Source organism: Simochromis diagramma, unplaced genomic scaffold, assembly GCF_900408965.1.
Source record: "Simochromis diagramma unplaced genomic scaffold, fSimDia1.1 OVJJ01000602.1, whole genome shotgun sequence".
NCBI classification, from domain to species: Eukaryota; Metazoa; Chordata; class Actinopteri; order Cichliformes; family Cichlidae; genus Simochromis; species Simochromis diagramma.
Genome location: NW_024387040.1, coordinates 1,148,797 through 1,164,811, shown reverse-complemented (window position 1 = coordinate 1,164,811; position 16,015 = coordinate 1,148,797). Strand labels below are relative to the sequence as shown.

The following is a 16,015-nucleotide window of genomic DNA, read 5'->3' as shown; positions in this document are numbered from 1 at the left end:
AGAGCCACGGGGAGCGCAGTGATATAACATTGTCTGGAATTTCAAGAGCACAATTTCACGCTCCTAACTCCTCATGGCGATTGGGGCTTAAGTGCTATCCAAGAGCGTGTGTCTAATATACATGGTGATGAGTTGCTAAGGGGTTACAAGGGCACTGCACAGCCAAATCGTTTCTTCAAATAAACTTCATTGACTTCAGAGTGGCAATCTGCTTAGATACTGCCCAGAGGAAATAATTTGAACATGACAAAAGAGGAGCGAGCTGCACATTTACTTGAACTCTACACTTGAGAAACTCTAAGTGGCTCCAGGATTAGCATATTTAACATTAACATGTTTTATATGAAAATGGATTTTTGCTGGCAGAGCCGTTTGCAGTTTGTCACGAGTCAACCGAGGTTAACTTGCCATGAATAAAAGCCAAATTCATTTACATTAGACTTTTGTGTTTGTCTTTTGTCAGTCAGTCAACTTTTTTAAAGGCTTCTGTGGAATAACAGAATGCAGTTTTTAGAGTCATTACAGGCTTATGTCTCTGTGCCGTTACAGCTTGCTCACAAATCCCATTTTCACACAAACAGAAAGCTCCGTGTGAGTGTGTGGTGCAGGGAACGGACAAAACCTATTAGCCCTGAATGAATCAGATCATATTTAGGTCATCGTTGTAGTTCAAACAGCTGTTGGCTAAGATTGTAACCTGGGATTATGAAGAGCCACAGGCTTGGTCAGCACCACCCCTACCCCACGACCCAAATCTCTCACAGAAATTTTAGAAGTGTCAAAATAAGCAGCGCACCGTCCACTGGTAGTGTGACAGTTATTATGTCATGCTGGGATGCTACAGGCTGGGATTGAGACAGGGTGACCTGATTCCGCGTTGGCACTGAATGAGAGCTTCTTCCAATCCTGTGAAATTGATGGGGAATCCTCAGCGGGGGCCCTCTGCTGGTTGGTTCTAGTATAACACGTGAGGCTTTTAAGTTGAAAAGACTAAAAAAAGACCCTTTCTAAAAGGTATACAAACATTTGAGCTGGTTGGATTTATTTTTTGTCTTTATTAAATCTCAGGAAGTGGTCCTGCTGTGGGCATCCTCCTTAAAATTGATACCAGCGCTTTTATTTTGAATGTGTACTTGTATGCTTTGCCCACTGCAAGCGATATGGGTGACTTCTGTCAAATAATACCACAAAAAATAAAGAAGAAAGAAAAACATGGTATGCAATAAAACATGTTAATGACATGAATTGTGAACAAGTTTGAAATTTTATTCAGATCTGAGGCCTTATTATAAACAAAAGTTCAAAAATATTATCATTATATTCACAATTCTTTCAAATTTAGCAAGAACCACATATAATCAGTGACACAACTGGTAGAGTTAGAGGAATATAGTCATTTCTTTGAAAAAAAAACAAAGTATTCTGAAATGATAGCGTGATGCAGTCAGGGGTAAAGTAAGGTCTTCTCAAAGAACGGCATTCTGAAAAGCTGAAAACGATTAATAAATGATAAAGTCTCACAATCCAATCAGCATCAGAACTACCGAAAATGTGAGATCCTAAAGCGGCCTCACTCTTAAAAGTAAGAAAAACTTTACAGGGAGCAACTTTCTTTCGTAAAAGACAGCCATTTTTCCCCCAGGAGTTTTGATAAGACCAAACTTGACACAAAGCACTAAGCTACACTTTCTGTCAGACATTTCCAGCAGCAATACTTGAGAAAATGGGTTGGTTTAACAGAAAATCCCACTGATGTACAGTAGGATTCATGGTGTCCCACAAGGCTTAGAATGGAAAGGAAATGGGACAGAGGAGAGCTTGCAGTTTGTTTTTTTCTTAAAGTGGAGCCAAAATGTCACCGTAATTTGGCGATTTCAACCATTCTGCCTTATCATTACCAGTTTTACTACTCTCAACAATGTCACATCCACTGGCATACAGTCATCCGGCGTGCGCACACGCACGTAACAGATGTGAGTCTGTTACGTGTCCAAAAAACGTTCTGACCTGGCTGATAAATATCTTTTGCTCTCTGTGCCACCTGTGGTCTGAGTAAACCATCGCACTAAAGCAAGGTTTTTGAGGCGGCTCCGTCGCAGTAATGACCGGCCTCATCCTGCTCAAGTCTCCTTTAATATTCCTGAGAGCCACATGGCCAGCAGTTGGTAGTGTATACTTTGGACTGATATAGTGATTCTAAATGAGAATGAGTTGGTGCTGAGGCCAAACAGCGACTTAACAACAACCTTGTAGCCTGCTGAAGGAGTCAGACAAGACAGGTGACCTATTTTACCTGCTGATACGCAACTACAAGAAGTCATTTTGGATATCTCTCCTAACAGGGAGGCCAGTGGCTTCTTACTGGGGAGCGACAGGAACCGACCTGAAGCAATTAACGAGTGAACGGCTCAACTCTTTCTCCTTAAAAATGGCATTTGACCACCTCCATCGAACCATAGAGATGTGGTTCGATGACTACTAGAATAGTTTCCATGTTTTTCCAACAGCAGCTGCATAGGCAAAGACTAACCCGTCTATTCTCTGATGCAAACCCAGACATGTTGTTCTATAAGCATGCCTGAAATATACAGAAACTGCTCTTCAGGGGACCTTTCAACAGAGTAAAGAGTTAAGAAAGTATGTCAGGCTCTCCACTACATCAGAAAAGGTGATACAGGAAAACCAATTTTTCTTAAAATCGAGACTTTTCCCCTGTGCGTATTTACTGCAGTGTATCTCTCACACCAATCTTTAGCTCTAACCGTTGACCTATTGTTCACTGGATAGACTAGCAATCAACATTTTTATCCTGGCAAAAACAAGTATTTAAGAATAAATTACCATCTCAGTTTTATCCTCCCACAGACAAAAAATGCAGAGCCTGGTACTATAATACATTTTGAGCAGTGTCTCACTTACGTTCTGTTCTCCCAGTCAGTCTAATAAGGCATGGCAGGGAATGAGAGGCCTGCCACACCGAGAGAACTATATACAACCAAGGAGAGTGGGGGAGACTGTGTCTGCTTTAATGGGGAGTTTCAGCCTGCTGACTGAGACTCGTACCAAGTAAGCCTGCACTGGCTGGTTTATTGGGCTAACATAAGCTGACAGAACACCTGATTGCAGATGCATGTGTAAAGATGGATTACATGCACTAACACCTGGTGCACAGTGTGTGTGTGTGCTTGCTTGTGTGATGAAGGGAAAACAGCAGATAGCTCTTGGAGAGATGCTTCGGTCTCATTTCAAAACACCACCTGAGCCCTAATCCCTCAGTGCATGGTGCTAATTCACCATGGGACGCCCAAATGCTCTAGGTGGGGTACAGCACGCAATCCACACAATCCATCAAGTGGGACTAGTCTGAACTTTTTCAGAGTGCAAAATATTAGATCATTTCCCACAAAGGTTTATTTTTCCCCCTGTCCCCATCATTCACAAATATGTTTAAATAAAGACAAACTGAAAAGTTGTTTTTCAAGATAGTCTATATCTTTATTTACTATGACAACCATACCTAATGCCTAAGTCCACTCAATTACTTTTTACAATTTGAACAATTCAAGAAAAGAAAATACTGAGAAGAAAAAAAACATTGAAATTGAATTAAATTAACAGAGGAAATCACTTCTTCTTCTTGGCAACATCATTTTCTTTGTTTCTTTCCTGGAAACCTGAACATTAGTGTTGCAACAAATAACACTAGAGCGCAAGTGGGTTTTAAGGAAAAGGGTGTTGTGTGTTTGTGTGTGTCTGTGTGTATTAAAGCATATCACTCTCGGGAAACCCAATCTGGAGTTTCGGGAGGTTGTACACATTTCTGACACGCGTTGAGCCATGTAACGACAAACGCGCTGCATCTTCGTCGTACGCCGATAAACAGTCGCGTGGTTGAAATGTCTTTGCTTCGACGCTTTTTGTATGGAATGTAGAAACTGCTCTTTTTTTTGTTACACCTGTGCTGTTCTCCTTTAATGTTCCCATTTTCACCTTCATCTGACAGTTTAATGCCTCGCTCTTTGCTCGACTGCTTCTCTGTAATGCTTTGTTCCCCTTGTAATTAAGTCCCTTGTGATATCTGGGCTAATGTTAATGCAGTCACAGAGCATCCCGCAGCCGGTGCTACTCTTTAAGTTTCATTACATATTTCGCTGCACTTTCATTCTGCAACAAATAAACATGAGACCGATGAGCCTGCGCATCTTCAAAATCTCAGCGACGAGGCACCGATGGTAGAGTTTTACTGTGAACAGGTTACGTTTGTGGGAAACGATAAATACCGATACAGCTGAGGCTGATAACAACTGTGAGGGACTCCTTTCTGTTAAATAAAGGTAAGAACGGTCACACTGGGAGGAAACGGTGATAAAAGCTCAACAGGTTCGACTGTGGCTCAGAAGCTTCGTCAGCATTTTGACTGATGACATCAAGCATAAGCAAAAAGCTTCTTAGGTAATGGCATCACTACAGCAAACATTTCTGTAATATTTAAATATATTCAAAAATTTCAAATGAAGGCCAATCAAACATTACATCGCTTATTCTTTTAGACATTTCTACCATTAATATATAATATGTTGACAAGGTCAAATGGAATGCAATTAAGCACTAATGCGCTAACGATTGGTTATTGCTGTCATGTAATTTGCTAGTCGTACTTTCTCTTGTCAAAGCTGCTGAATTATACACTCAAAAGCTGCTTTCTGTGAGGTTTTTTTTTGGTTTGGAGGGTTGATAAACAGGGATCCACCTCCTGACTTGTTGATTGGTTCTTTTGTGAAGATCAAAGGATCCTATCGTGGGCTTGGTTGGGTTAAATAGGCTGATTGATAGGTTGCTGTGATTAACTGGATGCTGTCAAAGTTCCCCAAACAGACTCAGATCTGATATCGGTTTCTCTGTTTATACTTGATTTTTTTTTTTTTTTTTGAGAAGAGAGAAGAGAACAATTCAAGAAGACTTCACCGGTTTACATCACCTTAAGACTTATTCAAGTGGAAAATAATCCTTCAAAAGGAGAGAACCCCAAAGTGCAAAGCTACTAGAGCGGCACCAATGCAGCAGTGGTATTAAAAGTGGGACTTGCACTGAAGCGTTACTGACTTCAGGTGTCTCGTTACTGACTTCAGGTGTCTCGTTACTGACTAATTTCTCAAAATGTATGATTACTCTTTTTATTTAGAGGAGATCTGTGCCTGGTGGGGAACCGTCTTCATCCTATCTGTTCCATTTGGAAGGCCGGCTGGTGGAGTTAGTAGCTTGGTGGCTTGGTTGTAGATTGGTGCCTGGCTCACTTGCGGGGTTGGTGGATGTGCTGGTTGATGTGCTGGGCAGGGGGAAGCTTGGGGACACCAGGCAGGGGCTTGTTGTGGGCCACCTGGGCAGCAGCTGGGGTGAAGTCCTTATCACCCTAAACATAAAACGGTAAATAAAAAACAGCAAATGAGGACAAAGTTGAACTAAAAAGAAAAGCTAAGCCACAAGGCTAGTAGTGTAAGGATAAAACAACATATACAATCTAAAGAAGACTGAAAAAATGTATGTGTGTGTATAGAACTCTGTTCATAACCAGGTTTGTGTACTTTATCCCTGCGTGAAATAATACAGTATGTGGACCTTTAAATCCTTTCCCACTGATCCCCCTGAAGATGCATGACAGGTACAGTATGGAGCACTCATCTGCTCTCCAGGTTTAATCTATTATTCCAAGAAAAATGCACATAAATAGCCTTGCTTCCTCTAAATCGGATCAAGTCACAGAATTTTAATCAGCAACTTAGGGGAGAATCACAGTTGGATTTCGTCCTCCTTTTGTTGTTATCCTCACTCCTTACTTCTCTATCTCTGCCAGCGTTTCGTTTCTCGCTCAGTTTGTCCCGTTTCTTCTACCTGCTCCATCTGCTGTTGCCTTCTCTTTGTGCTTTGCTCTCTGAGCAATAAAACTGCACTTGCACACAGGCATGAGTGTGAATAGGAGATTTTATATACTGTACAGTTATATAGGTTGATGGTGGCTGGTGAGCTCGATTAAAGCTGTAAAACTAAGAGCTCAAAGTAAGAATGAAAAGCACATACAGTCCACTGCTGTGTGCGTGACTGACTGGATTACTGGCCATTTGAATTCTTCCATCTGAAATCTTTGAGTTCATTTAAGCTGGCAATTTGCTGATGCCTTCTCGTTCACCCAGATGTTACCATATGTGAGTGTTACGCCATCATATAAATAACAGCATAACACATGGTTCCTTGACAGCCTCATTTCTTAGGATGTCCACATGGACGGACTTATATAACCCTTTTAATCAACCCTCTGCAAACAAACACAGCCTGTCTTTCTGAGCTTCTTGCTGAACTTTACTCACCCACCCCATCCTCGCCTGACCCTAATCCGTTCTGCTTAATGTGTTGGGCTTTTTTTTTTTCACCGCACGTGTGGCTGTGCACTGGTTTTCCAGCAAGCTGGTGTTTGTGTGTAGGTGGGCGCACAAACAAAGTGTGCATGTGTGTACTTCTTTTATTTAAAGAAAATTCCAGAGTTGACTCGAGGGGATGTGGATGATATTAACCTCCAATTACCCTTCACTCTCTTCTGAAGCTCAAAGCTTTTTCTACGAATACCTCTGTCCTACTGCAGAGGTATAGGAGGGAATATAACAAATTAACTGTCTTATTGCAACAAGCTGTGAAAAGAAGTGAGGGCGACTGGCATCTCTTAAAATGACAATGCCAACAATCAACAAAAATGTAGCCTATTTTCAGATATTTAATCGAATTAAAGATTAAAATGTCTGTAATAAACATCATCAAGCCCAAAAGGCCTGTTCTCATGTTGGAGGACTTTACTAGGCTGCGGTATGCAAACGGACAAACCGTAAGACTTAAGGAACAATGTCCTTTAGACTGAGAGATCAAAGTGGAGATGTTTGGCCATAATGCATGGCACCTCATCTCATGATAACCAAACAAAGCATATCAGTGCGAACCCTTCATGCCAACTATCAAGCACAGTGATCATTTGGAGGGGTGATGATTTGGGCTTGTTTTGGAGCCATATGACGTGGTCACCTTGCAGTCACTGGGTCACCTATAAACGTCTCTGTATACTGAAGTACACAGAGTATATTCTAGAGTCTGATGTGAGGCCATCTGTCCAAAAGCTGAAGGTCAAAACTGGGTCATGCACAGGTGCAAATCTACAACAGAATGACTGAAAAAGAAAAAATCAAGGTGATGCAATGACCCAAGGAGGTCCAGACCTCATCATGATCTTAAGAGAGCTGTGCACAACTGAATGCCTGCAGATGTCAAAGACCAGAAGCAAAGTTCTTCAACAATGATTTCAGAGACTGATGGTCAGTCAGAAAACCATTATTTCAAGGTTTTCTTGCTAAAGTTAGTTCTGGAAGCTACTAAATTATTGGAATTATTGGTGTAAACCTTATGTTTCAGGACTTTTGACAGTTTTCTGGGGGGGGCAATGCGTGTACAGAAAAAGACTTTGTGGTGTGATCTGATTACAGGTAAGAAGAAGAAACAAAGTCTGAAAAAAAAACTTACTCTGGGCGTTTAATAATTGCTCGACCTGTAATGGTATTTCTTCCTTTTTTTCTACTTTCTTCTTCAGCTAGTCTTTCTTTAGATGCTTTACTTCCTGGTAATAGTTCTATTATAAAAAAAAAATGCATTTTAGAAACACATTCAGCTACTGAATGAAAAATTGAAGGTACATAGCCAGAAGGCATATTTTTTTGTAGGCTAAAAAAAGGGGGGGGGAAAAAAACTCCCTGGAGACCACACACACACTGAAGTGTTTCACTTAACTCTTAAAAGGCTTTTCTGAGGCTTTGTGCACTGCTAGCCTCTGGGCTTGATGGCAGTGATAGGGGCAAATGGGAAGGCTAGAGGAGGATCGGGGGATAAATGGGATGCCTGCCACCTTCTGATATCACTGCAATCTTCCGCAAACAATCTGCCTGGTCTGACACACACACACAAAGCGGGGAACGAAGCCATCCAGCCAGTCAAGGACACTTTTCACACAGACACACGCACACATACAGTCAAAAGAATTAAACACAAACAGCTATTCACAGCCTTCACCTCCTTTTCAAAGCAGCAGGTCAAGGCTGTAAAAGCCTAAACAGACTCTGGCACTGATGCAGTTAAAGCCATATGTGGTTAATACCCAGCATTTTGCAGTAAAGTGAACTACTAGTCAATGTGCAGCTTGCAATTTCCAGTTTTGATTGGGAGTGTGTCAGAGAAGCAGCTTCAACTCTGTGGTCTTTTTTGCAGAAGGTTTTGGTGCTGCACGGTGGCACCGCATTTTATTAAACCAGATTCATAAATTACAGATAAGCCACTTTTCCCTCATCTCATTTGGCACCAGTATTTTCTCGATTTTCTTTCCCTCCCCTGCTTTTTCTCCCATCTCTCTGTCTTGTTCTGCTGAGCCTCTATGGTCCCTGTAGAACCCCTGTCCCAGATATAAACCACATTATAATGCTTATTTCAACACCACTGGTGGTCTGTATTAATGTGTGTCTTACCTTTGTAACCACTCCAGACACAATCACAGGGGCCCTCGGTGGACTTTAAAGAAAAAAAACACAAAGGAGACAGAAAAGAGAAATTAGAAAGGATTTTTTTTTAAACAGGTCAATAGCACAGCTGTCTGCATATAGTTTATGCCAACATTTACATAAGTTTGCCTACATCAGATAAATAAGGAACATCCCAAAGGTGCCAAAAACCTACAACACCTACCCACCCACTTACCTACCTACACACACACACACACACACATACTACACACCCCGGATGGACCTGCCAGCAGCTTAAATAGCTCCCATTCATTCTGGCCAAACACTGAGGCTCACAGCTTCTAATGGAAAGGAAGGAGGGGAAGGGAGGAGGGAGTAAGAAAACTAAACCCCTGAAAGAGAAAGAGAGCTAAAGTGAAGCCTGGTGATGAAGATGAAGAAAAAAGATTTAGGGAGGAGGAGAAAAAGGAGAACAGAGAAAAGTGAGGACAGGGAGGAAAGAAAGGCGATGAGGGGTAAAGTACTGTAGAAGGAGGAGGAGAAAGAGGACAGAGAGACCCAGGGAGTGAAATACCTATATAATAACAAACTGTTAGAGGAGAGTAAAAGAGGATGAAGGAGAGAGGCAGGCGAGCGCTCACTCAGACATGGAGGGAAGGGATGGAGGCAGAGAAAAAGATGAAGAGGAGGAATGCGGAACCCGAGGTAAGTATCGACCTTGACATGACAAACGAGTGCCGTCTAATTTTACGGCATAGTCACCCCTCCGGCTAAAAGTGCAGTCAAGTTAGCCACCTTCAAAACTCCACTTAAGGACATTAACTATAGCAGCAAGCATGTCCAGCTTACAGCTTACCTCATTACCAGCCTAATTTAGATTGAAAAAAGATGAAAAGTTATGGACACACACTTCAAACTGCAGCCTCAGCAGTCAAAATACAAACATTTTCAACCCATCTGCTCCTTTCTATTTAAAATCTATATATTTTTTTACTTTTCCAATTAACAGTTGCAGATTTCCAACACATCTGTGAAACATCGGATTTACCGATCTACATCTAGGCACTCATCTTAATGAGAAAATTCACACCTCGGTATTACATTAACGCCTAGATACGTCGAATATCATTGATTACGCCATGCTAGCCGCTTGTCAAAAAGCGAGGTTGAGAGGTTCTCTATTAGCAATTCAATTAACTGAAAACGTAGCACATTAGCACCGCAAGTGTTCCTTATTCTAATCAACACCAAGTTAGTTAGGTTTTTTTAAGGCTAGCTGGGGAGCAGGTGGAGGGTAAATCAGCAAGTGAAGATGAAAAAGTGCTTTTCAGAAGATCATCTCAAACAGTTTATCCTGGATGTTAACTCTATTTATAGACGTAGAAATAAAAACATGTAACGTATGCACAGGAGTTGTTTTAGCCCTTCTGGCTCATCTGAAGCGACAGTCAGATGCAACACTTGGGTTGAAGTGAATAGCAATGCTCAGTTGGATATGTATTCATATAGTGACACAGTGTGGACTCATGCTGAGCTGTCTCTATTGTACTGAGTGTCCCTCTCCAATGTGCACTTTGAGGTGAAATCCTGAAATATTATACAACAGACAATAAAGTGAGGGATATTAAAAAAAAATAGATTTAAGAGAAAGGTCAGTGCATAGAATTAAGGATATTGTTTCAAAGGGTGTCTCTTGCTCCTGGCATCAGGGCATCATAACAACAGAGAGCAGACAGATAAGACATGTCTAGACAAACTGGGAGTGGTGGTGGGGGGTTAAGCTGTAAAACAGTCAAGCATTTGGCTCCTTCAGGTCTTAAGAGTTTTGTTTTTGATCGGACTCAAAGAAAAATAAGCTTTTCGCTCAACTGGCTAAACACACAAAACTTTGGTTTTTTTCTCCTTGGGAGTACGCTCACGTCTGGAATGTGGCTTTTTTCCTAGATCCTTGGCCAATGTGTTGCTACCAGAACAGTTTAAATCCACCTCGGCACTCGTTTTCTGGTGATGGGAGATGTTTTACCAAACGATATTCTTTCATTTGATGACGGCGGAGGTCTTCTCCAGTCTGGTGACTGTTAAGGCAACACCGTACAAGTCAGATTACTTCAGCTTTTTTGTTTTGTTTTGTGGACCAACTCAAAGAGGCTTTAGCCAAATTCAAAGATAATTCATTAAAATTGTTAATATTGGTTTGATTTTCTCATGCACAACGTATATTTTAATCAAATGGTCATAAATAACAGGCAATGCAGACTCATCGCCTTTCCTGTAAGTGCGCCAACTGTGCTTACATCCGAAGTCATGCAACCCACCCAAATGTCAATTCCGAGTCGGGAAAAACCACGATCAAACCACGCGCTGACCCTTGGTGCCCTGTGAAGGGGAGTGTTGCCATTCTGGAAGAGACTACTCCCTTCCAGATAGACATGTTGCATCAGAGCATAAAGGTGATCACAGGCAACAGCTCTGTATTGATTTTAAGCAACTCTCCCCTCTAATGGAACAAGCAGACCTAAACCGTGCCAACAAATGCCTCTCCCAGCCTCGGATCTCCTCACTGCAGGGCCAAGGGTTCCGATTTTTCCTGTAATTTGCAAGCTGTCTGCAGCCACTGCATAATCACCAGCTGCAGACAAACACTAATGACAGGTTTTAGTCACACTTGATAAACAGATAACAGTCATTCAGTTTAAGACTTATTAATCAGAGATTAGTAAAACCACACCATGGCAAGCCCTGAATCCTTAATCTAGATACCGCACAAAAGCATTATCCTTCAGATTAGACTACTGACACCTTTGTAATCTACTCTATCTGCACGGGGAAGAGGAACGACAGGAGGGCAGAGAGAAGGAGAAATCAAAAGTGACAAAGACCTCTTTTTTGGTTTTCTGTGCGCAGGAGGAATGCGGCTGCGTTCACAGGCAGAATGAGTCTGCAGGGGGCAGTAGAGAGCTGCGTGGGATCTTGGGGAGGCTTAGTGCCAGGAGAGGGGAAGAGTTAGAGGAAATAGAGAGAGGAACAGGGGAGGAAAAGAGTGACGGAGAGTCAGAAATCTCAACTGTTAAGTCAAATGTGCAATAATCCATCTGCGTGACGTTTTTCTTTAACCTTTTTATTTTTTAAGCATTAAAGCCACTGCTACTTCTACCCCACCCATTTCTCTCTCTGCTTCAGCAGAGCAGGAAGTTTGTTGCCGTGGGCGAGGTGCTGGTTGCCATAGAAACTGATGCCTGTTGCCCATCTTCCCTCCTCTTCCCCCTTATCTCCCTCTCTCTCCTCTCAACTTTTCACCATGAGCTGTCAACCTACTGCACGTCTCACCACAGCTCCTGCATACAGTGTATGTGTGCAGCGACTGAGTCGATCTTTTTCCGAGTCTCTGGAACATATCCCCCTCTCACCACAACCTGTAGTGCAGCCGACGCAAAGCTGATTACCTGGCATGTAGTTTATAGACATTCAGCTGAGAGTCCCATCCAAAAGATGTGCAAGAAGTTCATAACGCACCGAGTGGCACTTTTTCCACCCCTATTAAACTTCTCTGCTTCTCTTACTCTTGTAATGTACATCACACTGTACCTGAATGTTTTACATAGTGGTTCCTGATGGCTTACGAGAACAACTTTCACACGATTATGGAGCAGGAAGCTCCAGCTCGGAGGCCAGCTTTTGCTTCCCCGTTCTGGCCTTTTTCCACTCGTTCCACCCCTTCTCCATCTCTTACCTGTCCTTTTTTCCTATCTTCATACTGCCACAGCACCCCTTACCATACAATAATAATCCCCTCCTATCCTAATCCTCTCCTCTCCATAATCCCAGCCACCTATTTCTTTCCTTGCTTCATCTGTCCATCTCAGCTAGATTGGGAGAGGCAGGTGTTCCCCCGACTAAAACGCTCCACTGGCTGCAACTAATACGAAATTTACCCAGTAGCCACCTGCTAGACGTCCATCAGCGTGACACAAAGAGGGACCGACAGAAGTGCGTGTGACCGAGAGCTGCACTGATTGTATTTAGTGAGTGCACTTACTCTGCCTCTCTTTTTGTAGATGTGCTGACAGGTAATCTTTAGATCACAACGAAGAACGTGCACCTGCACTTAAAAAAGACGAGAGCGGGCAGGGTGAAGAAAATGCTCCATTTTCCTAATTAGTGCAAAAAGATGTGATCTTTCTACACTGTAAGCTCTGCAGGCAAATTCCAGATATTTGCCTGCAGATTCCAGATATTGTTGTTTGTGTATTTCTAACTGTGCAAGTCCTAAAGTCATGATGCGATGCAAGGAGATGATGCAAATAGGACTGGATAAAGAATCGTAAAGGATCCTTTGCACTGCACCGGTGACAAGCAGTTTGTTTTTATATACTCTCAAACAACATGACAAACTAAGGAAGTACATAGTTGTTAGGCTGGAATAGCGCCGATCACCATCTACAACATGTATAAAGCGCAGTCCGCGTGCTTTTTTGTACTTGCGATAAATACTTGGCCTCAATTTTTAAACTTTAATGCCCTCTCTATTATTACCACCCGTCATCTTGGCAGAAAAGAGAAGACGGCAACAGGAAATGACTTACTGGTGCTGACAGGCTTGATGCTAGTCCTCCTTTGAATTACAGGAAAAGACTCAACCAACCAGCTTTGCCGATGAAGACCATGCAATATGTCATTTAGTGTGCGTACGTGTGGAAAGTTGTGCACAGAAAATTTCCTGACAGTTGGCAATGTTCTTGAACCCTGCTCACTGCTGTGCACTGCCTGTCACTTCCCATTTACCACCTCTTATTAACACACACACGCACACACACAGATATGTGGTGAGAATATGCCACCTGTGCTGATACGCACACAGCTGACGTACCCTTGTGAATATTGAGGAGATGTAGGAGAGTGTACAAGCACAGATTCAAAGACAGACACACGCAGCTACCCGGAAAATAAGGAGCAACTTGCAACGACGCCGTTGCAGAGCGGAGAGACCTCAGCACAAGCAATGCAATTCAAGCAACAAAAGACGAACATGCTAATGCGGAGACGGAACAATTATTGTCTCTCGCAAACAGAGCCAGCGTGATGTAAAACATTAAAACCGAGCCTGTTTATGGCAAAACAATAGCGACTGCTGAATAGGCTGTTCGAGTTAATGCTGTAATTATGCAGTAATTATGTTGTTTACTGAATTAGCTGGCGACAACACATGAAAAGTCTGCCGCGGAACTGCCTACAGTACAGCCTTACGGAAAAGCGAAAGCCGCTAAATGCCTTGGTTGGCAATTTGCAGAGCGTGTTTGTGATTAGCAATTTACAAATCACCACAGTTAAAGGCTGCACACAGACTAACAGATATGTGTGTACTTAGGTTTTATTAAAAAAAAAAAAAAACACATGATATGACAAAGCCTTTCACCACTGAAACACTGCACGTTAGTTTCATCTTGAATCCCCGTGCAGCCCTTTAGTGTCTTATCATGCACTTTCGTCTTTCATTTTGCCTGCACAATGCTTAGTTTTTGCATATCTGTGCAGTCATTTCATCTCTGTATTTGTTTTGCCTGCCGCTTTGATAGTTATGCGTCACTGTGGCTGCGTCGCACATATCTTCTGCCATTTCCGTCTCTTTGTAGGTCTTTTGTGGTGGTTTCGATGGTCCTTTGATTGACTTTCTGTGGTTTACAGTCACCTCAAGAGATCCCTCTACCCGAGCGATGGCTCGACTGCTCGGGTCTTTCTCTAAAGCGAGCGCGTTACCTGCTGCTGATGTACTCCTCGCTGTCATCTTTCTGCGGTGGTTCTGGAGCAGGAGTTGGCTGGTGCTTCTGCACTATCCTCATACCGCCTGCCTTTACTGGAGCACACCCACACACAGAGAGACAGAACACGTATGCAGTGATTTGCCAGATCAGCTGAAAGAATTTGTCCAAGGTCTCACTATCAAAACAGGAAATTTAAATAGATTTAAAAAGCCACTTTAGTTGTGTTTGGAGAGTTAGGTGACTTGGGCCTTTTGACTTTATAGCCAGCGTTTGAAGAAGCAAAAATAAATAAATTTTAAGAATTTTGTTTAATGCTGACATAATCATGTCTGTGACTTGCACAGAGGTCGGTTGTAGCAGTTGCTGGACGACTGTTCTGTGGTTGTCCTTGATCTCGGACAGCCTCACACACTACAAGTTAATGAGTGTGTTGTGAGCTTCCCGCTGATAACAGGTTGGGTGCGAGGTGCACTGGTTATCTTACTGTGTTATCAGTCCTGCAGCTGCTGTGGCCCACTGCCCTGCCTGCTACTGCTTATGTCCACGTACACCTTTTCCCGTTTCTGTGCAGCCTACATGGCTGAAGCCTCGAGCCCATGGCCTCCACGTCACCGCCCGCTATTGAGCAGCTATTAGCGGCAACAATGAAACTAAAACCTTTCTAAAGGGCCGGCGATCCTCACCAATCGCTACAATGTCAGCAATGTGATGTTGCAAGAGCCCACGCAAATCAGGAAGTAGGGGAATATGCGAAAGACAATTACGGCAAATTATTCTAAACGCAATCTGGACACCACAGACGATTTATAGTCTAAGGCATCTGCCAGTGTAAGGGTTGCATAAGTATTAATCATCACCATCATGTGATCTTTTCTCTCCTTTTTTTGATCTGAGACACTGCACAAACAAAAGGCCTTCAGATTCATAACAGGCTTAAAAAAACACCCCCAGCACCACAGCACAGGGAGCTTTACCTGCAGGGAGATGACCGCCTTTGGTTTCGATTTTCTCCTTCGGCGGCGATGACATGCTGCCTGCTCAGATGTGGGGGTCTGCTGCGGAAACCGAGCTGAGCCTCAATTTTAAAGCCTTTCCCGCTTTATTCTGCCTGAAAATGTGGACTACACTCAAGTCTGGATCGTCAACGTGGCTTTTTCCTGAGCATTGTTTGGAAGAGATGCGTGGTGACGTCGTGCGGAGCCGTAAAAAGCGCGGTGACGTCAGTCGTAAAAATCTCAACTAAGGTATTCGGGTTGTTAAAAGATTTACCAGATTATTATTATTATTATTATTATTATTATTATTATTATTATTATTTCCGGTAATGTATGTCTGATTTATTTGAGCAATAAATCCCAGTTACGAAAGCAGAGCTATCAGTAAAGTACCGCACATCATTAGGAAGGTCTTTGTGAGTAAACATGACATAGATCTAATTGAGCTCATGATTTAATCTCTGCCCTCATTACTGCGCAAATGTTGTAAAAGCACTAAGCGTCCAGGCTACACAAATAAATGAAACAAAATGAGTATCTATAGTAGATCTCCACCTACACAGCCTCTAATGCAGTGTAAGCAGTCATCGTCTATAATGAAGCAGCCTGTTTTCATTTCTCACCAATAAACTGTGATGCTGAAGCAACGATCAGCGTGCAACTGCTTCAGCTTGTATGTCTTCCTGCATGTTTGTTAGCGGCCGAGCGTCCACAGTTT

The 16,015-nt window shown here is 42.6% G+C and overlaps 1 protein-coding gene across 1 annotated transcript; it reads right to left on the bottom strand.

The window, feature by feature from the left end:
• Nucleotides 1-3,950: 3,950 nt before the first annotated feature.
• Nucleotides 3,951-15,495, bottom strand: LOC120741261 (death-associated protein). The gene is made up of 4 exons (XM_040044041.1): nucleotides 15,277-15,495; nucleotides 14,298-14,394; nucleotides 8,550-8,592; nucleotides 3,951-5,410 (listed from the first exon to the last, which is right to left on the bottom strand). Exons 1-4 carry the CDS (start codon nucleotides 15,329-15,331, stop codon nucleotides 5,291-5,293), a joined length of 315 nt encoding a protein of 104 aa, XP_039899975.1. The 5' UTR covers nucleotides 15,332-15,495; the 3' UTR covers nucleotides 3,951-5,290.
• Between the last annotated feature and the right edge of the window lie 520 nt (nucleotides 15,496-16,015).